General features: G+C 43.2%; 1 protein-coding gene across 4 annotated transcripts in view; it reads right to left on the reverse strand.

Moving 5' to 3' along the window:
• Positions 1–3008: 3008 nt before the first annotated feature.
• Positions 3009–26157, reverse strand: part of TMEM187 (transmembrane protein 187) — a 38433-nt gene continuing 15284 nt past the window's right edge. For 3 of the 4 annotated variants that reach the window (XM_068248248.1, XM_068248245.1, XM_068248246.1), the window contains one exon: positions 3009–5117. In XM_068248248.1, coding sequence (XP_068104349.1) covers positions 3901–4698 — 798 coding nt within the window. In that variant the 5' untranslated portion in view covers positions 4699–5117 and the 3' untranslated portion in view covers positions 3009–3900. Of the gene's footprint in view, positions 5121–26157 lie in introns of all 4 variants that reach the window. The other variant, XM_068248247.1, reaches the window with a different exon arrangement.

The following is a 26157-nucleotide window of genomic DNA, read 5'->3' on the forward strand; positions in this document are numbered from 1 at the left end:
GGCAGTCTAAAAAAAAAAATGCACATGTAAAGGGAAGTTAGGGCTGCCTCTTTTATTGTAATGCTGTCTCTGCAGGAGAAAATGTATCAACTCAGGCAGCTTCTCATGTTACTGCCAGCCTAATTCGGGAAATCCCCGAACTTCTATCGCAACTGTAAACTTTTTTATGAATTAGCACACAGAAGTCTAAAATACCGAATGTGGTATTTTCCCTCCAAGATTTTTTTCCCCGCATAGCCTTTTATGAATAGAGCCCATTGTCTGCATTTCCTCATACAATCACTGGCTACTGTAAAAAAAAAAAAAAAAAATGCACATATCAGCGGCAAACGCTTTCAGGGAATCGTCTGATTCCCGCAGACACAAGTGTGATCCCTCCCTAGACCCCGAACAAGCATGCAAATCAGGTGCTGTGACTGAAGTCTGACAAGATTAGCTGCATGCTGGATTCAGATACTGCTGCAGCCAAACAAATCAACAGGACTGCCAGGCAACGGGTACTGAGTGGGATATGGAGGTGGCCATATTTATTTCCTTTTAAACAATACCAGTTGCCTGGCAGTCATCCTGATCTCTTTGGTTGCACAAGTGTCTGAATCCCACAACTTCCTTTAAATAAGTCACAGTTTTACTTTAATCCTGGTACACACAACCCACTTTGATTGGCCAATTGTACCACCTACATGTATTGTAGTAGGAGAGCTTACCTACACAATGGGCATAATTCACAGAGCTTTTTCACCTGTTTTCCTTGTTTTTCACCTTATCTATTTTACATTTTTAAGCTTACAAAGAGCAAAAATATAATATAAATAAGGTAGGAAAAGTAATAATAAAATTAAGTTACCGGTAATCAGGAACAACTTACTTGATTGATTATATTGCTTGTAAATGTGCTGAATGGTTATTTTTTTTTATCAATTAGGTGATAAATAAGACATTTATGAGAAGTTTTGTGAATAGAGCCCGTGAAAAAACATTACCCATTCCTGTCATTGGGGCAGGTATAAATATATAAGGAAGGCACTGACTGGCTGCAAGAAGAAGAGATGAAAACCCAGCTGAAGATATGATGACGGTAATAACATGGGGAGCACTGCATGTTAGTAAACACATTGCTTCAATTTTCATTCCTCTTTCCCTTTATAGCATCTTGTGGCTGCATAGGTTGCTATGATAAGTCTGACCGAAGTGCTGGTAGTCCACAGTAATAACAATCTGCTGCCTTCCTTGCTGAGGTAACATGAAACTGTTCTGGGAATCCATGTTTCCACACCAGGCTTTGTTTTGGGGTCAAAGCGATGAACCCATACGGTAATTTGGGAACAGACATTCTTTGGGGCTTTCTGAAAGGTAGTCAAATCTGTTTCCAACAACCCCTCCCCTTTACTTTTCTCTACACATTCTTGGGACCCATCAAATTCTGACTTTCCTTCTCTTTAAGAATCGGCCAGAAATGAGTCAATGCTGCTGCAGGGGCGTAGCAATAGGGGTTGCAGCGGTAGCGACCGCATCGGGGCCCTTGGGCCAGAGGGGCCCCAAAGGGCCCTCCCTCAAATGCAGTATTAGCTCTCTATTGGTCCTGTGCTGGTAATAATCACTTCTATAGACACTTTGAATAGTGGTAATCATTAACAAGCTGTTCCCCATCCCCTTCTTGCACCTCTGACACTGTAGTTGTCCTTGGCAGGTTTTGGTGCGCCGTATCAATTGTTATGTATAGAGTGCTTGGGGGGCCCCAATGTAAAACTTGCATCGGGGCCCACAGCTCCAAAGCTACGCCACTGCTGCTGATGTGTAAAGATTCCACATTACAGTGTGCCGTAACTGGTTTGTCCTTCAGGACTATTGAGTGGACACAGTTGACAATTTTCTCTGTGATGGAAGTATGCTCAGAAAATTCTCCATCTTTACAGCACACTCGGCTATAATGAAACTCCCTGTACCCCCTCACTGCAGTGGAAAAAACTGTGGAGTCATAACCCAATGTCTGCATCATAAGAATGAATCCCCTTAAGGCACAGGTGACAAACACCAGGTCTGTGGGCCGCATGTGGTCCTCCTTGCCATTTTATGTGGCCCTCAATAGCTTCAAATGTGCATGATTGTAATCAGTAAAAGAACACCACACTGCCTTCCCATTCAGAGGCGCAACAAAATTACTATGGGGCCCTCTCTTGTGAACAAACGCCCTCGTGTGGTTCGTAACCCCTCCCCCTTCCTCAGCTTAAAGGGACACTGTAGGGGAGTCGGGGAAAATGAGTTGAACTTACCCGGTGCTTCTAATGGTCCCCCACAGACATCCTGTGCCCATGCAGCCACTCACCGATACTCTGGCCCTGCCTCCGGTTCCCTTCTGGAATTTAAGACTTTAAAGTCTGAAAACTACTGCACCTGCGTTGCCGTGTCCTCGATCCAATTGATGACAGCAGGCACATACTGCGCAGGCCCAGTATAGTCTGTGTCTGCGCAGTACGCTCCTGGTGACATCAGCAGGATTGAGGACATGGCAACGCAGGCGCAGTGGTTTTCAGACTTTAGAGTCTGAAATTTCAGAAGTGTACCAGAGGCGGGGCCGGAGCATCAGTGAGTGGCTGTGCAAGTACAGGATGTCTGCGGGGGACCGTTAGAAGCCCTGGGTAAGTTCAACTCATTTTCCCCTGACCCCCCCTACAGTATCCCTTTAAGAAAGACTATAGGGAAGTGAGGGCTAGCATCTTGCCTTGGGCCACATTTCATCTCAATCTTTTTCTACCAAAGCAGCACTGATGCAGGTAAATATGAAAGTGTACCCGAGGTGACATGAGATAAACGTGTATGTACAGTGCAAACCTATTAATAACCAGCCTGTTTTACTTGTTTTATTTTGGTGCCTCAAAGAGTTAATTTTGGTACCTTGGGACTATAGCAATCATCACTGATAAGCTAATTACAGCCAGAAAAGTTTTCCTGATAAAAGTTTTTGACCTGATAACATAACCAAAATGGCTTGATGTACAAAAAGTACATGCTGTTGTTGTTTTTATTACATACAGTATTTTTGTTAAATGTTTCAGTATTGTATAAACTGTTATAAGTAGTTTAAAACACTTTAAAAACACATTGAAAACAACCAAAAAAACAATTTAAAGTATATGTCCAAATCCAGAGTTTTCCAAAAGTAAATGATCTATCCATGTTTCACCATGTATAACCATTTCCCAACCGCCCATGAATGGATGAGCTAACACATGGCAGTGAGGATCTGTACACTGGCACAAATGTCCAGGCCCACAGGCTCAGGGCTGGGAAGTGGTTGCCCAAGGAGAAGCAGCTGGACATGGAAGAGGGGGCTGCAATGAGGAGCAATGCATGGAAGAGGGGAGAGTCTACCCAAAGGAGCTGTACATGGAGGCTACACAGCAGGGCAGCCACATGAAAACTGGCCTAGAAAAATTACAAATCCAGCCTTGCAAGTGTCACATGTAATGTTCAGGTAGACTCCCCACCACACACAATCTGCCATCAGGGCCCTGTATAGATGTGTCTAGTGAAGGAGAAATCAGGAAAAATGAACATCTGCAGAAACCAGAAACATGGAACATAAACTAAAGAAATCATAAGAATAAATCATTTTCAAACTCTTCTAGAAATTGTTGAACTGTATTTGCTATTTTTTGTCTTTCATTATGCACTATATGGACCCAACTTTAAACGGCCAATTGGTCATAGAATTAGTACAAACAAAAGACTGCACTTTAACACCAAAAATATAGTGTGGGATATGAACAAAACAGAGCTTAACCTGCAAAATAAGGTCTTGTAGTCTAAGGATTTAAAGAAACCAAGTTTAACACCAAAAATAAGGCCTCGTAATCTGGGAATTTAAAGAAACAGAGCTTAGAAAGTCTTTTGATTGATTTATCCTTTCCTTTTGAATCTTCGATGGCGGTCTAGGTGAACTAAAAAGCAGAAGGCATAGTGAAACTGAAGGATGTCGCACACTTTGGACCAGAAATGACCAGTGAGTCTCTGAAACAGGAACCACCTGGCCAACCAGTGATCGAGGAGCTTCAATCCAACAAACCCAAGGCAGAAGATGAGAGCAAGGATTAAGTTCTTCTTTGAGGAAGGATCTCCGTACCGGCTCTGTAATACCACTCCTGAAACAACAGCCCCTAGGATATGAATGGCCAGGGCCAGTTCAAACCCTTGTGGGTGGAATATGCTCAGGAAATAACTGCTTATGGAGAGGCACTCGATCAACAGGAAGAGCTGCTTGTTCCAGTTTCTTAGTATGGCGTTGCACCAGGTGAATGCCCATGCAAATATCGGTAGTGTAAACCACTGATCAAGAACGGCTGACCAGTGTGTCTGAGTACATATCCGCATCCATTGAACTGGGCCGTACATTATTGCCATCCAGGAAAATACATTCTTCAGATAACATCCAGTCCTGTCATGTTTTCCAATAGTCCTCTCATCTTGCATGAGCCAGTATATACCCAGAAATACGTAGCCAAGGTTAATGAGGGAGTTGAAAGGCATAGACAGAATATGCGGAAGTGCAGAAACTGGCTTCTCAGCATAGTGACTATGTCCTAGTTCTGTAGTGACAGCGTCCAACACACCTGTACTCACAATCAGCACGCACACTGTAACACTTCCTGCCACATGCCAGAAGGAGCTGTCTCGCTCTAGAATATGTGCTACTTTCATGTCTTGATATGATAATTCTTGTTTCACATTGACAGTGAGAATAAAATTGCTGAACAATGCAGGTCCTGCTCATAAGCTGCAAGCAGGCTAGGATTCCTTTAACATGCTAACCTCCACCCCCATTTGCTTTTCAGCAGCTTAAGCACTTCCTGAATGTGGCTAGGCAGAGAGGCGTCCCAGGGCTGCTAACGTCTGGATTGGCTGCTACTCTCATGCGTTCCCTTGCACTTTGTACAGCCCCCAGGCAAACAAGCTGAAGTTGAACACTCTCTGCCAGCAAACTTGGAAAGGGCATCTTCTGCTCTGAGATTCGGTTTTGAATGAGCTGTCCAGCTGCTCTTCAAATACGCTGCATTATATGTTATAAGCATGTCATCACTGGGCAGAAAAGCATACTGATTTAAAGTGGGTCTCCATTTCTGCTGAGAACAAAAATAACACTCATTAGGTCAGATTTATACATTACACGAGAATTTTAGCAAATATTTCAAGTGTTTTCTGTTTCTTGAGCATATATTAAAGGACAACTGAAGTGAGAGATATGTGGAGGCTGCCATATTTATTTCCTTTTAAAGTGACACTGACACGAAAAAGTATACAGATAATTTATTACATAGCTCAATTTTACATTACATTACAACAGCTCAAAGCAGCTCTTTTGCATAGATAACAACTGAAGTTCCTTAACTCTTCCTGTACTGGAAACAATATGAGACTCAGAGGCGCTGAGCTTTGCACCAGACTTTTGTGTTCTATGCTCCGTTTCTATTGCCTGATGAAGTGGGATATGCCCGCGAAACGCCTTGCACTTTCTGGAGTATATAAATACATTTTTGTTGTTTTGAATATACACAACACTCGTGTGTGTCTGCTTGGAGGAAGTAAGTCCACCTCAGCCTCCTCATTTTAAAATATTTTATCCTTTTGGCACCTCTGTCTGCTTATACATTATATCATAGGTTTATTTTTACGTCAGATTTCCTTTAAGTGATAGCAGTTGCCTGGCTAGCCTGCAGCAGATCAGGTGTTTCTGACATTGTCAGATCTAATAAAGTTAGCTGCATTCTTGTTCCTGGTGTTATTCAGGCACTACTGCAGCCAAATAGATCAGCAGGGTTGCCAGGCAACTGGTATTGCTTAAAAGGAAATAAATATTGCAGCCTCTGTATACTTCTCACTTCAACTGCAATGCCTCCGATTTGAATTACAACATGGACAAATCAGTCTGCATAAGGTGCTGAGGAGCTCATTGTGTGTATGGGTGAAATTGGGCATCTATTTAAACCAGGGGTCTCAAACTCGCGGCCCGCGGGCCATTTGCGGCCCTTGGTACAATATTTTGTGGCCCGCGCCGGCAAAAGCAAAATAGACACTGAAGCGAACTATTTTTGCCTATTTTACCTTATATGTCGCTTCAGTGCTCCCAAGTAATCTGCCGCATCCCCGCCGCTAAACGAGGGATGCAGAGCCCCCAAATCCCCCGGGCAAACATCCACGACCAACTTGGTCGTGGATTTTGCTGCACTGAGGGGCAGAGCTTCCAGCTGTAGCTCTGCCCCTCTTGACGTCAATCGCCGCCTCTCCCCGCCCCTCTCTGTGAAGGAAGAATGAGAGGGGCGGGGAGAGGCGGCGATCCGCCGCGATTGACATCAGGAGGGGCAGAGCTGAAGCTGAAAGCTCTGCCCCTTCCCGGAAATGCCGGCGGATTGCCCCCCGGGGGATTTGGGGCTCTGTAGCCCTCGTTTTGCGGCGGGGACACGGCGGATTACTTGTAAAGGGAGCACTGAAGCGAACTGTAAGGTAAAATAGGAAATCCCTTATGCGGACCAGCCTCATCCTGACTTTGCCTCCTGCGGCCCCCAGGTAAATTGAGTTTGAGACCCCTGATTTAAACTCTTTCATGAGCTCTCCAAGTTTCTCATGGGATGCTTAAATACATTTTCTGGTTAGAGGTGTGCATAGGGATGTGGAGAAGATGGAACAATTTAGTGCTTTTTACTATGGTAGAGGCCAAGTATGTAGATGCCTTGCAAGGTAGTCCTATTACTTGCTTCTGTGAGTGAGACAGCTAATTTCGGTGCAATGCTGTGCCGATTTGAGTGCCACCATAGGCTGTAATGTGAATAACTGCCGTAGCAGCGCTCAGTAACTAATTTGGGTGCTGGAGCTCAAATTAGAAAAAAAGAGAGGCAATTCAGCTAGAAATGACAGGGAATAATACAATGATGTGGTATTGTTGAAGAGTTGAAGTATTGTTTGAGGCTGACTAAAGTATTTATGGCTGGTTCACAATGGGCTAAAACCACTCCTATTCAGTGGGATGGAAGTGAATGTGTAAATGAATACTGTGGTAAGCATGGCATCCATTTACTCTTGCCACTTAAAGAACGTAATGTAGTGAGAGAGGAACATACTTGCCCAACCAGCATGAATTTTCCTGAGACTGAAGATACTGCCAATTAGGCCTGAAAGATAAATCAAATTTAAATCGAAATCGCGATCACCAACATCACAATTTCGGGATCATCAAAGCGGCAATTATCGCGATCCCGTCATTTCCACATGGGGGAAGTTTGAAGAAGTGGCTTCAAACTTCCCCAAAGTCCCAGCACGTGCGGACCGCAGCATTGGATATACTTTCCGCAGAAGTCCAGTGCTGTCCGTCGTCTATAGCTGGACATCGCTGGACTCGTGCTTGAAGCTATGTCCAGAACTGATGCAGCTTGGGGAACAGAGGAGGCACAGAGAGAAAAAGCGGGCACAGAGAGAGACACAAAGTGGGCAAGAGAGAGACCCAGAGGAGGCATACAGAGGCAAAAGGGGCACAAAGAGAGACAGGGGGACAGAGGGGGAACAAACAGGCAAAGAGGGGGAACAAAGCTTGATTTGAAGGAAATCGTGAATCAAATCGAAATCGCAATTTCAGACAGAAATCGCTCAATTCAATTTTTTTCTAAAATCGTTCAGGCCTACTGCCAATGCTCACTGAATCCATGCAAGCCTGTGAGAATGGACAGCGGCCATCCTAACTAGGCTTTTTCACCCTCTACTCACCTGTCTTCTGTGTCTGCAGTCATCTAGGGTTTTCCACTGCTGCTGCCACTGCACTGCAGGGACAAGAGCCGGTTCATAGGTTGCAGCCCCGTCAGAAGCATCAGGCTCCCATTGAATTGCAATAGACCAATGGTAATTCTCCCTAGCACCAGAGAGGATTCTCATTGGTTCACTGAATGGTAGACCAGGGAGGTTTCCTATTGGCGCTTATCCCGCCCATGGCAGTAAAGGACCTGAATGGTGGCAACTACCACTACTTCAGCAGAGGACTGCATACATGCCGGTGGTGAGTGTGACTATATAGCCGGACATGGCGATGGGGCACAGCGTATCTGCTCAAGATTTGCTGTGGACGCACTGTTGTGCATCCAGCGTAGTAGTGTGGACCTAGCTTTACAGTATTAGGCCTATATGCAATTCACTTTTTCTTCTGAGCTTTCTCCTAGGTGATATTTTCATATTTTGTCACACAATACCCTTTTCACCACTAGCAAGCAAGAAAATTCTCAAAATAATTTTGATAGTACTTTTTCACTAACATTTAGGTACTTTTTCAATTGTAAGATGCTGAAAAGTTATGTTAAACAGACGATGAAAATTATATCCTAGGAGATAACTCAGGTGAAAAGGTTAATTGCATATGGACCTTAGTTTTCACATTATAAGGCCTAGAATAAACTACAAGTCTTAAAAAGCGGGCATAAAATATATGCTTGTTTGCAACTAAAGTTGTATTTTTTCCAGTAAACTTTTACTGAACAAGCTGAACAATTTTTTTGCGAAAATCTGAATGCTTTTGGGTTGGCTCTATGTATTGCAATGATTATTAGTAAACATGATTTCAACAAATACTTTGTTTTTACATGCCCATAAAACTGTCATTCTGTAACAGTGTCAAAGTTTGCTGCCAGTCAATGGATTAGTCTGGGCGTTAAAATGAATAACAAAGACTCCTGCCTTGTGCAGCTAATTAGACCTGCTGCAAAGTGGGAGACTCTGGGCCTTCTCATGGCAACAGTATTCAAAACAGTGTACTTGGCGTACTCCTGCCAAGGTTGCAATGAACAGCATACTGATCGTGCTGTCAGTTTAGGAATTTCCTAGCTGGCTGCAGATCAAGACTTGAGCAGCACCAGCCTATGTTTATTTTCATTTTATAATGGCTATGACATGTTCCTTTTAAAAAAATGGCATAACTAATGCAAGACAAAAAAAGAAGACAGATTAAGACTTTGACTGCCACTGGGTCTTCTGCTCATGGCAGTTTAAAGGGACCTGAGCACCACATATTACCGGTAACTAAAATAAACCTCTCCCAAGGGGAGGTTTGTAAATCCTATGGGCTTAGGGTTGGGCAGCGTGCATTTACTTACCTATGGGGTCCGTAGCTCCCCCCTTCTATATGATGGCCTCCATCTTGCTGCTTCCCGTGTCCTACAAGCATTTATGAACCTCTTTTAATGGAGGGGTGTTTTATATATTTATTTAACTTAGGAGAACCCAAGTGCTCAAATTCCTTTAAGGGCTGAAAATAAGCATCTGACAGTGCTGGCAGATAAAACCTGGTTTTCATTTTGTTCTGCCAGCTTTTCTCTGTAAAAATTATTGTGGTTGCTGCAAAACCACCTAACCATGTTTAGAACATGACTGTCCATCCCCCACCATCATCGTACATTTCCTCTTTTGCACCCCATTACTGCTGGATTGTTGGACTTCTAGCGAACGGCCCCTTGCATCCTACCTCTTCTGTCCCTGCAGCCATCGCTTCTGCTTCACATCAGACATATAAATGATAACTTGGGTTTCTTCTGGTACCAGTGTCCCTATCTGCCACAAGATGCTGCAGGGAAAGCAATATCAGAAAGCAACATCAGAAATCCCATCATGCTTTGCACAGCATCAGGGAAAAATGCCCCAGGCATTTTTCTTTGATGGGGCGGAGCTTGGCTTCTGTGCTGCTAAAAAGGAGGCTTTTGTAAGAAAAACAAAGTTCTGATGCTGTGAAACTGTTAAAGAAACACCAAGCCTTTTCAGTGCTGCTAAGTAGATTTTTAGTCTGGAGGTTCACTTTCAGGTCTCACCTATTTAATTTAATGACATTTTTTTAGGATTATGCTGTATTTATACTGTATGTTTATTGAAACCAATATCTGTGCAGGTATGGTACAACATTAGTGGTGTTTTTGTTTTTTCTTAAATTGTAGGTCAGAGAACAGGCAGATAAAGTTTGGGTAGGATGCTAAACATATTCTAAAATGTGTTACTATGCAGCTGAGAATCAAAGTAGGACCATGGGCTCGATTCACAAAGCGGTGCTAACCCAGTTAGAGACTTTAGGCGTGATAACCATTGCACCACGCTGGTGAAAAGCCAGTTTAGGCGTGATAAGTTTAGGTGTGATAAGTTTAGGCATGCTAAGTTTAGATAAGTGTAGAAAGCGTGCAAAGTCCCGCACGCAAAGCAGCGCCATTAAACTCTATGCAAAGTGCACCAGACTTTGCTAGCGCAAAACTTTTGATCAGCTGTGCACTGCGGTGCTAACGCAGTTGGTGCTTAAACTTATCATGCCTAAACTTATCACATCTAAACTTATCACACCTAAACTTATCACACCTAAACTGAGTTTAGGCGTGATAAAGGGCTTTTCACCAGCGTGCTAACTATTAGCACCGCTTTGTGAATCAGGCCCCATATGTTAAAAATACTCTCAAACCTATAATAATGTTAACCGCCTACTCTAAGTGTAGCAACATAGAGAAAAAGTACAGTAGTGTATATTCTATTTCAATCTGAGTGAAATGTACTTTAGTCATGATCGTAATCGGTTACGCAAAATTTTGTGTACTTTTTTGCAATTAAGCAAACACGTAATTGCGATTTGGACATTTAATAGATTTTGCGTAATCCATTTGTAATTGCATGTGTGGGTTCCGGGATAGGCATACCCAGTGCATATGTGCTTTTTAATGGCATCAGGCGCTTCTGGTAAATGGTTCCCAGTCAGAAGTCTGAAGGCTGGGAGAACAAGCGACACTGTAGCCTGGAGACTGCTAACAAATGTTCATATCCACATAAAAACCATAGGTCAGGCTTAATATTACATTTTCTATTCTTTATTCCCCATACTTATCCAATTTGTTGTCCGTAAGTCATGTCATCTGTGAAAACAAATCACAAGCCCCCCCCCCCCCCCCCCCCCCCCCCACTCCCAGAAAATCCCTGGTCTGTTTTGTTTAACCTTATCAACTACAATTTGAGTTTAAAACTCTACTTCTACTGCACTAGGTATAAAACTGATAAACTGCAATAACACAGTGAAACCCATTCAATTAACTTTTTTTCTGCTGAATTTTCTTCTAGGTGATATGTTCACACCTTGGGCTTGATTCAGAAAGCGGTGCTAACTGTTAGCACGCTTGTGAAAAGCCACTTATCATGCCTAAAATTCCTTTGCGCATGCTAATTAGCAAAGTACTGCGCGCAAAACTTTGTGCGCGCAAAGGCCGGTGCGTGCGAAACGTTGCATCGGGTGCGACGAAAGCAGCGCATCGATGCGCCTATAAAGACGCATCCAATGCGTCGTTATAGGCGCATCGGGTGCACAGTTTTTGTTGCACCCGATGCGACGTTTCGCGCGCACCGGCCTTTGCGCACGGTACTTTGCGCGCAATCTGATTTACTTTGGTGTGTGCTAAGTACTTAGCACCCTAGTTAGCACGCCCAAAGTCTTTAGGCATGCTAACTACGTTAACAGCGCTTTATGAATCAGGCCCCTTGTCAATAAAATGCCTTCCAAGCCCCCAGCAAGTAAAAAAAATACTAAATAATTTTGACAGTACTTTTTCACCTACTTTTTGATACTTTTTCAATTGCAAAGTGTTAACTTATTTTAATGAGAAGTTTAAAAATTATCTCCTAGGAGAAACGCTTTACAAAACAGACAGGGAACATAGGTACAACCAAAAAATATACAGCAGAGTCTCAATCGGCACAGATATTGCAACAAAAACAGTAAACATTAGGAAGATGACCCTGCCCTTGCAAGCTTACAATCTAAAGGGTAGTGGGAGACACACTAGGTAAGGAGACGTGTCGGGGAATGGATGAGGCAGTGAGCCTTTGCCTCTGATTACACTGTGAACAGATAAGTAAACGGGCTAAAAAATGTTATAAGATTGTCTGAAAAGATGTGTTTTAAGAGTGCGTTTGAAAATGACCAGGTTTGGAGCATGACGTACAGGCTGTGGAAGAGCATTCCAAATGAGGGGTGATGCTCGTGTAAAGTCCTGCATGTGAGCATGAGAGGAGTTGATCAGCTTAGAGGCCAGGAGAATTTCCTGGGAGGAGCGAAGGTTGCAGGAGGGACAATATCTAGAGATTAGTGAGGAGATGTATGGAGGGGACAACTAGTGAAGGGCTTTGTATGTTAGAGTCAGGAGTTTGAACTGGATCCTCTGGGTAATGGGTAGCCAGTGGAGGGAACGGCACAGTGGGGCTGCATCAGAGGAGCGTGTGGAAAGGTGAATGAGGTGGGCAGCTGAATTTAGAAGGGATTGGAGAGGTGCTAGCCTGTTTGGTAGACCACAGATCAGGGTGTTGCAGTAGTCTAGACGGGAGATGATTAAGGCGTGTACAAGCATTTTGGTGGCTTCTTGTGTGAGGAAGGGACGGATACGCGGATACGGTATATATTTTTGAACTGGAAATAGCAGGCGGTGGTTAATGAGGCAATGTGAGGTTTAAAGGAGAGCTCTGAGTCAAGTATAACCCCCAAGCAGCAGGCCCTAGAGGTCGAGGTTATTGGGGTGTTGTCTACAGTTATGGTTGCAATTGATGGGGGTGTAGATTGTGATGGTGGAAAAATTACAATTTCTGCTTTACTCATGTTGAGTTTGAGGAAGCGGGAGGACATGAATGCAGAAACGGCACGTAGACAGTCTGGGACTCTGGATAGTAGTGAGGAAAGGTCAGGGACTGAGAGATAGATTTGGGTATCATCCGCATAGAGGTGATACTGGAAACCAAGAGTGAATTAGTTGTCCCAGGCCACAAGTGTAGATTGAGAAAAAAGTGGCCCAAGAACCGAGCCTTAAGGTACACCAATAGACTGTGGGCGTGGGGAGGAGTTAGTGTTAGAGAAAGAGACAGTGTAAGAGCGTCCAGTGAGATGAGAGGAAATCCAGGAATGTGCTTGGCCCTTGATTCCTAAAGATTACAGCGTCTGGAGAAGCAGAGCATGATCAACCGTGTCAAAGGCACAGGAAAGGTCAAGGAGTATTAGAATGGAGAGCTGGCCTTTGGATCTAGCTACCAGTAGGTCATTAGCAACTTTAGTGAGGACAGTTTCAGTGGAGTGGTGTGTGCGGAATCCAGATTGAAAGGGGTCAAGTAAGTAGTTGGTAGAGACAAAAGCAGACAATTCTGAATTGATGTGACGTTCCAGCAGTTTAGAAGCAGAGGGGAGGAGCGAGACAGGACGGTAATTAGATAGAGAAGTTGGATCAAGAGAGGGTTTTTTTGATGTGGTGTGATGATGGCTTGTTTGAATGAGGAAGGGAAAGTGCCAGTGGAGATAGAAAGGTTGAATAGAGTTGTTAGAGCGAGATTAAAGGAGTAGGAAAGCTGGGGGATTAGATGAGAGGGAATGGGGTCCAGGCCACAGGTAGTGAGATGTGTTTTGGAGATTAGCGAGGAAAGACGCTGTTCAGTGAGTGTGGTGAAAGATGTTAGAGTGGTAGAGTGGTCTTGTGGAGTGGGGGATAGGCAATTAGAAGTGAGTGAGGGTGCAGGCGAACAGAAGGAATTTACAGGTGATAGTTAAACTGGTAAAGAGGGCTGTGTGTTGAAACCATTACATATTGCATCAATCTTGCTTGTGAAGTATGATGCAAGTCGTCGGCTGACAGACATGTGGTAGGGGGAGGAGGTGGAGGACAAAGTAGGGAATTAAAGGTGTTGAACTCTAAAGAAAAAGTTATTAGAATAAGGGCCTGATCCAAGCTGTAGCCATAGACCCTGAACAAGCATGCAGAACAGGTGCTCTGACTGGATTAGTTGCATGCTAGTTTCAGGTGTGTAATTCAGATACTACTGATGCATTAAAGATCAGCAGGACTGGCAGGCAATCTGGCAAGAAAATATGCCTCTCAGTTCAGGGATATTTTAAGTGCTATGTCATATCAGAAACTTAGTACCTGTAAAGAGATTTATATTTAACTACAATTTAAATCACTGCAAGTCTGTCACCTAGTAAAATGAATGGCAACTACAGCTCAAGATTTAGCCACTGCAAGTCTCCAATACACACTGCCCAATGGACAGAATAGTCCTCAATCATCTGCAAGCTTGGAACTGCCTGGTTTATGACAGTACGTGTAGTTTGTGTTTTGTCATGGAAATGTATCAGACAAAACATAGGCGTGGTAAAGTTTATTTTGGGATTAAAATAAACTCATGAACTGTTTACAGAGTGCAGTACATTAATATCGCCAGTGCTCAGCTGCATGGTCTAAGAATGGATTGGCACCAGACTGGAGATTCAGAACTACCGGTGTACAAATGTTTCATTATGATATTCATTCTTTCACCGTAACAGAAAGCATGAATAATAAATATATGTCTATGAGTAATCATATTTAAAGTGGGAACCTAAGATATGTGTAGGACAGTTACATAAAGTACGTTTTTAGTCAGTGCACTGCTGACAGTCTCTTGCAGACTTCATTAGTTGCCATTAAACTAAAAGCATAGCAGCCAAAGAGACTGGGCAGATTGCAAATAATTACTCCTGGCGTCCTCGCAACAGTCAGATCTGGTAACCAGATGACCTACAAGTATGTGTTCCACCAAATGTAAACTGTCATTATGCTCCTAACAAAACCTTGCTTCCCTCTAACTTAGGCATGTCCAAAGTCTGGCCCTGGGGCCAAATGCGACCCGTTGAGTCATTTCTGGTGGCACACTTTACAGTTGTTAATTCCATGCAGCCCACAAGCTATAACTGCGGTCCTGTATGCCGGGGGAAGCAGCAGTAACAGACACAGATTAGCAGCTGCCACTGTGCTAACTGCACACGGTACATGGGTTATTTCCCATGGAAATGTCTAATTAACAACATGTCACAGGCAAAGTGTACCTAATGGCAATCATCAAAAACTGTTTTCTACATTTCTGTACATAGCTTATGTCGATGGTTCCTGTGATAGTAACAACCCCAGGTTTATCTAAAAGACAAAAGGAGACCAGGAGCCCAATGGTGCAGGATCGTGTTTGATTCAGAAAAGCAGATGGCTAAGGATGTATGTCACGGAAGAGCCGTGAGAAAAGAGAATGCAATCGGTTTGCTACACCGATTCCCGTTGACGTGCCAGATCAGAATCTGATGTTTAAGGCTTAGCAAGCAGCCAAGCCTGAGGGTCTCGGTTTTCTTCATAGCCGTTAGCAGAACTTTCTTTTCATGAGACAAGTTGACTCTCTGATAAGACCGGTTTGTGTATTTAACTCGTTCAAAAGGAGTTCCTTCACTTGACCAGGGACACCTAGGTGTGAAGGCTTCCCAGCAGTAAGCCCCAAATGGCAAAGTGTTGATATTTTCCTGTAAGGGCAGGACAGGATACACTCAGCAGGAGATCAGACTGCTCAACTCCGTTGGAAGCAGAGAGAAAATAAATGCTGTATATGATTTTTAGCCTGTTTAAGGAATACCATGCCCAGGACGGTTATGGGAGTTATATCATTGGATTTGCTGTGTTTTGATGGACATTTTGATACCAGTCTTGGGGGGTCAGGGATAAGCCAAGACAAAGTATTAAACATCTCAGGAATTACACATAATATGGTAATCAAAGTTGATGTCATATGTACTGTCATATTCTGAGGAATATGAATCTGTGATTGTGATGGGTGTGCGGGAAGCGTAAGCTGAGTTATGAAATATGTCATATTTGGTGGATGGGAAATGTCCCACCCAGGAGGGTAACTGCCTCTGTCCAGCTCCTGGGCTGAACTAGAGACCCCACCCAAAAATGTGGGTCATTCAAAAGAACTTGCCAGGGACTCCTCCCTTAGTCCTCCCTTGTGTACCATCACCTGATCAAGCCAGCCAGCCAGCCAGGAGACCATGTGGCTGGCGGCCATTTCCTGAACTGAAACAAAGGACATTTTCCATGTGCTCAGATTTCCCAGAAAGGACATATTTTCACCTGACCTTAACCCATTCAGGTTCCGTCGTTTTCACGTGAGAAATGTTCACCTCCCATTCATTAGCCTATAACTTTATCACTACTTATCACAATGAACTGATCTGATTGTTTTTTCCGCCACCAATTAGGCTTTCTTTGGGGGGTACATTTTGCTAAGAGCCATTTTACTGTAAATGCGTTTTAACAGGAAGAATAAGAAAAAAATGGAAAAATTCATTATTTCTCAGTTTTCAGCCATTATAGTTTTAAAATACATGCCGCCATAATTAAAACTCACGTATTGTATTTGCCCATATGTTCCGGTTATTACACCGTTAAAATTATGTCCCTATCACAATGTATGGCGACAATATTTTATTTGGAAATAAAGGTACATTTTTTCCGTTTTGCATCTATCACTATTTACAAGTTTAAAATAAAAAAAAAGAAATATTTCATCTTTACATTGATATTTAAAAAGTTTAGACCCTTAGGTAAATAAATATTTACATTTTTTTTTATTGTAATGTTTTTTTGTTTTTTTTTATAGTAAACATTTTATTTGGGTAGTTTTGGGAGGGTGGGAGGTAAACAATAGGTTTGTAATGTAAATGTGTGTTGATTTTCATTTTTTTTTATTTTCAGTTGTAGTATTACTTTTTGGGCACAAGATGGCGGCCATGAGTTTGTTTACATGACGTCACTCTAAGCGTAACACACGCTTAGAGTGATGCATCGGGGAGGGAACAGCCAGAAAAGGCACAGCTTCCGAGAGAAGCTGTCGCTTTTTCAGCGGGGGAGAGGAATCAGTGATCGGGCACCGTAGCCTGATTCACTGATTGCCTGGCTAACGAACCGCGGGCCGGGAGCGCGCGGTAGCGCGCATGGTTCCTGGACGTAGTTTCTACGTCCAGGAACCAAAATAGGTTAAGTATACATATTTTCTTCCCTTTTAATTTTTATACTGCGCTATTATTGCCTCTATAATTGTTAATTTTAATGATTTTCTGTATATATTATTTTATTGCATTTATAATAAAAGACTTCTAAAAGTCGTTTATTTATTCAGCTACCCCTTCTATTGAGCCTCACAAACGAATCCTAGCTTCTGAAGTCATTACTACTGTTGATAGCTAGATAAAAGTGTGTTTAACCGTTTTATTTGCAGGTATTCGTATCAGTGCAGTTAGGTCTACCCTTCTGTAGGAGTGGTGGCAGTTATACCCTGAAATAGTGTGTAATGTGTGTTACTGTCACAAGCTCCCTTCTAGCCTGTCTGCTGCCAAAATTCCAGTGGTTTCTGCGCACCGATTGCAACCACAGATTGCATGGTCTGTGTGCTGAAACCGATTGGAAGGCATTGTGCGGTCTGGCCACCAGGGGGTGAGTGACAATGTATATACTCACAAAGGTGGGTTGCAAATCCTTGTAACCACCGTCAGAATAGGCGGGAAATTAACTGTCCCTACTCGGTTTTCCAGGTCTGTGACAGGAACTGGGTGGTTGCACTCTGGAAGTTCTTTAGGACAACTAAAAATCTATCACCTCTAAAAGAGGTATGACTAGACACTTAAAACAAGGGTGGAGGCACCCAATGCATAAAAAATAGGCTAATAAGCTGTTAACCTTATAAACAGAGAGGTAATCTTAACTGTCTTGAAGAATTTGGAGCAGTTCATTGAAAAAGGTTTTTATACGAGCGCATAAAATTAACACGTTTCGCGGGCGCTTGCCTGCTTCCTCAGATCAGTAAAAAAAAAAAAAATGTGCCTTAACTGCTATGGCTGTGTAGCAAGCATGAGCGCCTCATGCTTGCTACACAGCCATAGCAGTTAAAGCACCTGGTTTTTCACTGACCTGAGGAAGCGAGCAAGCACCCGCGAAACGTGTTAATTTTATGTGCTCGAATAAACCTCTCTGTTTATAAGGTTAACCGCTTATTCGCCTATTTTTTATGCATTGGGCGCCTCCACCCTTGTTTTAAATTTCTGTAGTTCGACTCCTTAGCATTCTCAAGAACACCGATATAGCGCTTGGCCTAAAAATTTTGGACACCCCTGCTCTAGCTGCTGGTTTTGTGTTTACTCTATGGAGTGGTCTCTATGGATTATGTCATTCGAACATTGCACACACAAATAGAAGTGATATTTTACACTACATGTGCATGCATGCTCTGGAACTATGTCCTTTGAACAACAATGTATACAACAGCCAATTGTCGTCAGTAATTGATCTGCTGATTGGATCATCATAATACGCAATATCGGTTACTTGTTGTCATTTAACACCATATTTACACCAATCTTGTTGTCCAATACAGTAAAATCTGCAATCTGTCAGAAGTTTCAAACGGCTTTCATCCAATGTGTGCACAAGGCTTTATGAATAAAGGAAGTACGGAGAATCCCCCATGAGGAAATGAGTAGTCCAAAACCCTCAGATTTTTACTTCCTACTGTAAGCTATAAAAGTCATTTATAGTGCATTTTACTCCACGAGAAATGTACATTGTATACATATACATGCATTTTAAATTCACCAATTTTTCGTGATACTGGTCCTTTAAAGAGACTCCGTAACAAAAATTGCATCCTGTTTTTTATCATCCTACAAGTTCCAAAAGCTATTCTAATGTGTTCTAGCTTACTGCAGCACTTTCTGCTATCACAGTCTCTGTAATAAATCAATAAATTTCCCCTGTCAGCCTTGTCGGCCTGTGTCTGGAAGGCTGCCAAATTCAGTGTTGTGGTTCTGCTATGAACTCCCCCTTCCAGGCCCCTCTCTGCACACTGCCTGTGTGGTATTTAGATTAGAGCAGCTTCTCTCTTATCTTTTAGGGCTCTTTACCACTATCGCGAATCTGCATGCGTCCAACGCATGCAGATTCGCACATGTAATGCAAGTGAATTGACCTGTTTCCACTGTAGCATTTGCGTGGTGCGTTTTTATGAGCGGTGAAAAAACGCACAAAAGAGCCAACGAATTCGCCTGCTAGTGGAATGCATGCGAATCGCCGCTAATGTATTTAATAGGGAAATCGCATGCATTTTTTTACGCATTATTTTACGCGATTACGCATGCGATTCCGCATAGGAACCAATGTAAATTAACACAGGCAGTGACATGGTTAAAAACGCACATAGCCTAACCTATGCGAAATCGCATGCGTAATCGCGTAAAAAAACGCACCTGCATGAGATTTCTTCTGCGGTGGAATCCAGGCGATTCCGCACCGCTACAGTGGAAACGAGCCCTCACAAGCTGGATAAAGCGTCCTCTGAGCTGGCTGGGCTTTCACATACTGAGGAAATTCAGACAAGGGCAAAGCTGTTTGCAGGAAGAAAAGAGCAGCCTGAAACTTCAGTGCATGAGAGATGCAGGGGGAAAGAAACACACAATGATCTCTTGAGATTCAAAAGGAAGGGTGTATACAGCCTGCTTGTGTATGAATGTATTTTCTATGTGTGGACATACTGTACATCAACCTACTTACTGTTTTGGTGGCCATTTTGTTTGTTTAGAAACAAACTTTTTAAAACTGTTTTTAACCACTTTTAATGCGGCGAGGAGCGGCGAAATTGTGACAGAGGGTTATAGGAGATGTCCCCTAACGCACTGGTATGTTTACTTTTGTGCAATTTTAACAATACAGATTCTTTTTAACCTTGTAAACACCAAACCACAAGCTGATAAAGGTTAGTCAAAAGAATGAATGTTCTGATGCACCACAATAACAATAAATACAGTACAACCCGTCACAGTATCAAGAACTCAGTTAACCAGAAGTCTCAAAAAACCAGAAAAAAAATATGGCCTTGCGGAATGCCATTTTCTACTTTTACACTTCTTTATTCAGCAATAAACCTTTGTTACATTACGTTAGAGCTGTCCTTTGTCCTAATTTGTTTTTAATTACTGTATTTCAACGTTTAATACAGAGTTTATGGTAAGTATACATTTGTTGGGTATAGTACTGTTTTTAGCTAGACCTATTTTTAACATTAATTCTTAAGTAACCAGAAACTACACTTATTCAGCATCAGCCAATCCCTGTTGGTGCCAGATAATGGGGGCTTTACTTTTCATATTTACATTATGACATTTACACTAACTTCCATTTAGCAGTGAAGTGCTGGCAGTCAATGATTCCAAGCTACCTGTGTTTAAATACACATGAAGTGAGAAAGAGGTGGAGAATCACCACGAGAAGATGGACTAGTCCAAGATTTTCACTACTTTCTGTAAATCAGGGCTGTGGAGTCGGAATCTAGGAGTTGGAGCAATTTTGGGTACCTGGAGTCGGAGTTGGTACTTTGGAAAACTGAGGAGTCTGAGTCGGATGATTTGTGTACCAAATCCTTAGTTCTAGTAAGTATTAGACTAAGGAGTCGGAGCCATTTTGGGTACCTGGAGTTGGAGTCAGTGGTTTCAAAGACTGAGGAATCGGAGTTGGATGATTTTTGTACCGACTCCACAGCCCTGCTGTAAATAACAGCTACATAGGAAAAAAGTAATTGATACTGTATTTTACTCTGGGAGAAATGTACATTTATATGTAAGTATTTTCAATTTTAGTGTTTTTCGCAATAGATGTCCTTTAAAGAAAACCCGAGGTGGGTTCTAAGAATCTTATTAGCACACAGAGGCTAGGTCTGCATATAATACCCAGCCTCTGTTGCTATACTGCTCCCCCCAGCCCCCCTCTGCTATGCCCCCATAAATCAAACGCTGTGTTGGTGACACGCAGCGTGTTGCCAGCCGGCTATTTACCTCTGTACTTGTCAGTCTCTCCCCGCTGATTGGAGGGAAGGGACGCGGGCGGGGAACTGCGAGACTGACAAGTACAGAGGTAAATAGCCGGCTGGCGACACGTAGCGTGTCGCCAGCACTGCGTATGATTTATGGGGGCATAGCAGAGCGCAGAGGGGGGCTGGGGGGAGCAGTATAGCAACAGAGGCTGGGCATTATATGCAGACCCAGCCTCTGTGTGCTAATAAGATTCTTAGAACACACCTCGGGTTCTCTTTAAGCTTACTGTCAGTTTTGGCAACCCATAGCTGCTTGCAGGTTCAAATACTGTAGATGTGTAGAAAGATAATTCGAAATAATATTGAATTGCAAAAAGACTTGTGCAGCACCAATCTATTATGGCATTATTTTTGTATTCAATCATTTTTGTTAATGGAACACTATCGATTAACATGTTTTTTTTTCAACTGAGATAGGAAATGTTTGGGAAGTGCTGCTAAGAACTGTGTATACATTTGAATCCTTATCTCTTTGTTTACTGGGTTCACATATAACATTGCGTGAAAAAGTTGCGTTTTATATTAATGTTATTTGGGGTTTTTTGCATTTTTGCTGTGTTTGTGTTTTTTAATGCAGATGGGTTTTTCATGTGTTTTGCATGCATTCTGTATGCGTTTTTATATTTAAATTTATGCAACTCCCTAGGAAGACAACAGGAAGCGGAAATACTTCAGAATTTTTTTTTTAATAAAACGCATAAAAAAAACCTCATACAAAACGCAATCCCGTTTCCATTTACTTTCATTATGTGTGTTTTGGCACCAATCCTGCATAATATACAACAAAACCAGCATTTGCGAAACGCATACTGTAAATCGCAGGTCTCAGCGTTTTTTTTCTGTGTCCCATTGACTAACATTGCTGCATAAAACGCATGCGTTTTACGCAACGCTAGCGTTTCTGCTATGTGTGCACCAGGCCTCACACTTTTCTGACAGCAGTCTTCTCTAATCTAACACCAGAGTGAGCCATAAGGGGAATTCCCTCACAGTGCATCTGTTAACTCTGTGTGTGCCGAGAGCTGAGTCAGAGACAGGCAGAGCTTCCTCTCAGAAAAATGTATCTTATGTGTAACATAAATGTGTGTGTGTGTCCTGGTTATTACACTGTTTTTAGCATGTCAGACTGCAGAGATTCACCCATGCAAATGAGAAACGAGACATATGAATAACAGCTTTTGCCTCTGATATTTAACATCAAAAGTAGGAAAATGTTTACATAGCTTCATGGACAGTTATTTTAAAGAGAAACTCTGACCAAGAATTGAACTTTATCCCAATCAGTAGCTGATACCCCCTTAAAATGACAAATCTATTGCATTTCAAAAACAGACCATCAGGGGGCGCTGTATGACTGATTTTGTGATGAAACCCCTCCCACAAGAAACTCTGGTACCGCGGTACTCTGGGCAAACTGCCACAATGTAACAATGTTCACAGACAGGAAATGGCTGTTTACAGCTGTCTGTAACAGCCGAAACAGCTAGGAGCAGCTACATAACCTGCCCACAGTAAAAATGTCACCATGTGATAAATGTCCGAATGTAAATCTGGGAGAGGAAAGATTTTACAATGAGCAAACACTGACTAAATCATTTATACATAATTATTGTAAAAATTAAGCACTTTTTTTATTACATTATTTTAACTGGAGTTCCTCTTTAAGGATTGAAGCGTTAACTTAAAGACAGAAGAGTTAACTTTAGGTTTGCCTGAGGTAAAATGTTTCCTGAATACTACATGTCTTGTCACCATGGCGATAACTCTAGAAACGTTATTAAAGACAAGAGATAAGCTTAGTGAATTGAGGCCATTATTTGTACATTGGCCTCAATTCACTAAGATCATGCTGGAGATAATAAGGCAAGAGAACACTTACCACCACACAGCATAGCGGAGATGCCGCCGCAACAGGGAGCGGCATGGCGGCTATCTCCGCGTCTCAGCTGGCGGTTTCCGCCGCGCGGGTACATGATGGAGTTGTACCTGGGACTATGGTGAATGCGGGGGAGGCCGCCGCAGCGCTGAGCAGCATGGCGGCTGTCCCTGCGTCTCAGACAGCGGCCTCCGCCGCGCTGTTACATGGTGGATGTCAGGAATATAGCCGCTAGTTATGAGGCTGATAATGTTAAAGATAATAACAGAACATATTTCTGTCCTGTTTCTGTCTACTGGGTAAAACCTCAGATGTGTAGTGGGCTTGGGAGTAATTAGTCACCTGGCCAGAGTAAACTGAAGTCTAATGTAATTCTGTATGTAGATGTCCATTACCTCTGCCCCATTGTCCAGCAGGGGAAACTGTGTGGACTGCTAATTAGCTGCCAATTGAGGAAGAATAGGCTGGTCGGCATGGCTTTTGAGTCTGGTGTCAGCCATTGTCCCATTATACAAGGCAAGCCTGATAGTCTTGAGGAAAGGGGGAAGCTGACACCTGAATGTTTGAAATGTATTTGACAGCCTACTGGAAATTATTGAAGGGGTGAAGTCCTTTTGATACCATTTTCTACCTGTGGAAATTGAATTATTGGTGGAGTTGAGAAGGCCTCACTTAACAATCTCTTGATGTATAGACATTGTAACCTGGGGAAATTGGGCTAAGGTAGTCTTTTGTTGGGTGCGTGTACTATAGTGGATATGGATCTCTGGAAATCCCATTTATGTCTGAGATTTAATTAAAAACTAGTTCCTCCCCTCCCCAAGGAAGTTGCAGCCTCCAGGCGTATTTCATAGTATAAAACCGCAGCTAGGATAGCCACAACTTGTAGTTCTTGGAGGTAGCTCACACGGCTAGAACTAACCTGGTTCCTGACCAGAAGTGCGTACCCCCTCGTAACAACGCCAGATCGATACGCTGGTACGTTTATTTCCCGTTTATTTTGGTAAGCAAAATCGCTTTTGTGTTGTATCTTTGTAACTCTTAATTTTGTAACTTTTTTTACTTTGTTTTTCGTAATCTTTTGTATATATTCTGTTCTGCAATGTTCCATGTTTTTCTGGAATATTAAATTATTATTTAATAAGCTTGACTTCTGCTGTACTAAACTAACACTCATAGCCTAGAAGAGACTGCAGTGTAGCTGTGTATAAGTCCATGCCTAATTTGTATGCTTGAGCAACACTACCATATGAAATTGTAATTGCATTGTGTGTGGGGGCGTTTGTCATACGTTGGCCTAAAGCGCGCAGCTGACCCAACGTACGAAAAACGCCAGTGCGAGTAGCGACAGCAGAGTGGCTAACAGTATTGTTTGGAACGACTGTTAGTGGTTTTGCTTCATTACAGTGTAAGATTGCAACTGTGTGTGGGTGCATGGCGTTCTCGTTTTCGGCCTAAGCGCAAAGCTGACCCAAATACGAAAACGCAGATTGCGTGTTTAGCCCTCGACAGCTGAGGGGACGTGTCTAGCGAACCGCTAGTGGTGGCAGTGAGAAGTGTTCTGGGGGGTCACAGCCTTGTTTGTAGCTTAAATAAGGCTGCTCCCTGCTTGATCTGGTCAAACCCGCAGTCGGGAACCGCATACGCAGGTGTGCCGCGGGTCGGTTCCTGACAGTGGAACTTTGCCTGGTCCCTCAGTCGCACATAGCCTGAGGTCTACGCGCGCGCGTACAGACAGGACCTTTATGCAAGCAGAAGGGGAGTCAGCTGATCAGCCGGTCAGCTGACTCCAACACTGATCCTGATTGGCTGAGTGACTGGGGCGGCGCTAAGGAGCGCTCCCAGTATATATAGGGTCTGCCTGTCAGTTGTTCCTTGTCTGCTGTTGCATATGCTACGTGTTAGCACTCAGACCCTTAGTCAGATCCGAAAGTGTGCTAGAACCAGCAGGAGCTGGGGATCCACACTTAGGCCTCTTGCACACTGCAAGCAAATCAGATTCAGATTTTTAATCTGTTTTTACATCCGATTCCGATTTTTAATCTTAACTGCATGCTGCGTTTTTTGATCCGTTTTTCTGTTGAATGTATTCAAGGAAAATCGGAAACGGAATCGGAATCGGAAACGGAATCGGAAAACGGATTTGCAGTGTGCAGGGAGCCTTAGCCAGATTCTGTTGATAGCTTAAAGTACTAATTGAATTGTATTATTTGTTATGACCCTCTGCTAGCCTTGACTACTCTTCTGTCTTTTGATTCTGTGCCTTTGCCTATCTGATCTAGTTGCTGACTTAGCTTATACCTCACTCTGATTCAGTCTTCTGCCTTTGTACTGTATCTGTCCGTGTGTTGCCAAACCTGCTTGTCTGACTCTTCTGGCCTCACTAGTGAGCTTAGTGCTGGTGAGGGATTCTCAGTCTTAATCACCTGCTCCTCAGGTTGATAGCTGCAGTATAGTCTGAATCACCTGCTCCTCAGGTTGATAGCTGCAGTACAGTCTGAATTACCTGCTCCTCAGGAAGATAGCTGCAGTACAGTCTGAATTACCTGCTCCTCAGGTAGATAGCTGCAGTAGTCTTAATCACCTGCTCCTCAGGTAGATAGCTGCAATACAGTCTTAATCTCCTGCTCCTCAGGTGACTAGCTACTACGGTACTGTCTGGATCTCCTGCCCCTCAGGTGACCACCTGCTGCAGTACAGTCTGAATCACTCGCTCCACGAGTGATCAGTATTCATTGTCTTACTGTGCATCACCCGCTCCTCGGGTGAACCTATCACTAACTCATCTGTGTCTCCAGCTTGCTGGAGTACTGATTACGGTGGTCTTTAGAGATACCCCCTTCTACCAGCTCCTCTGGGATAGTGGGTATCGATATCTATATTTACTGTTGCACCAAACACTTATCGTACACCTGGGTGTCCTGTGTCTTGCTATACTTGCATTATTGGTGATTCTGCAGATCACCACATAATCAGGTATAACATCTGTATTATTGGTGATACTGCAGATCACCAATAATCAGAAAATCTGTTCTTGCTGACACCGATCGTTACAGTGAGCAAGTTATCTTATCTCTTCATTCCTTAACCTTCCTGGCGGTTCTTTAATTCTGCCAAATAGGCAGAAATACATTTTTATTTTTTTTGTTTTTGTTTCATGTAACGCTACCAGAGTGGTAGCTACATGAAACACTAGAGGGCGCATGTGTCCCTCTAGTGCGATCGTCGCCGGCATCAATAGCAAACAGGGGAATGCGTATATAACGCGTTCCCCTGTTTGGCTTTTCCTGTCGCCATGGCGACGATCGGAATGACGTCAGACACCTCCGATCCAGCCCATAGCGCTGCCTGGAAGTCATTGGTCCGGGCAGTGCAGGGCTCTGGGGGGGCCCTCTTCCGCCGCTGCGTGCAGACGATCGCCGCAGAGCGGCGGCGATCAAGCTGGACGCGCGGCTAGCAAAGTGCTAGCTGCGCGTACAGCACTTTAAATGAAGCTAATCGCCCCACCAGGGGCTGAGATATCCTCTGCGGTGGCTGAGCTC

The sequence above is a fragment of the Hyperolius riggenbachi genome, chromosome 8, assembly GCF_040937935.1.
Source record: "Hyperolius riggenbachi isolate aHypRig1 chromosome 8, aHypRig1.pri, whole genome shotgun sequence".
NCBI lineage: Eukaryota > Metazoa > Chordata > Amphibia > Anura > Hyperoliidae > Hyperolius > Hyperolius riggenbachi.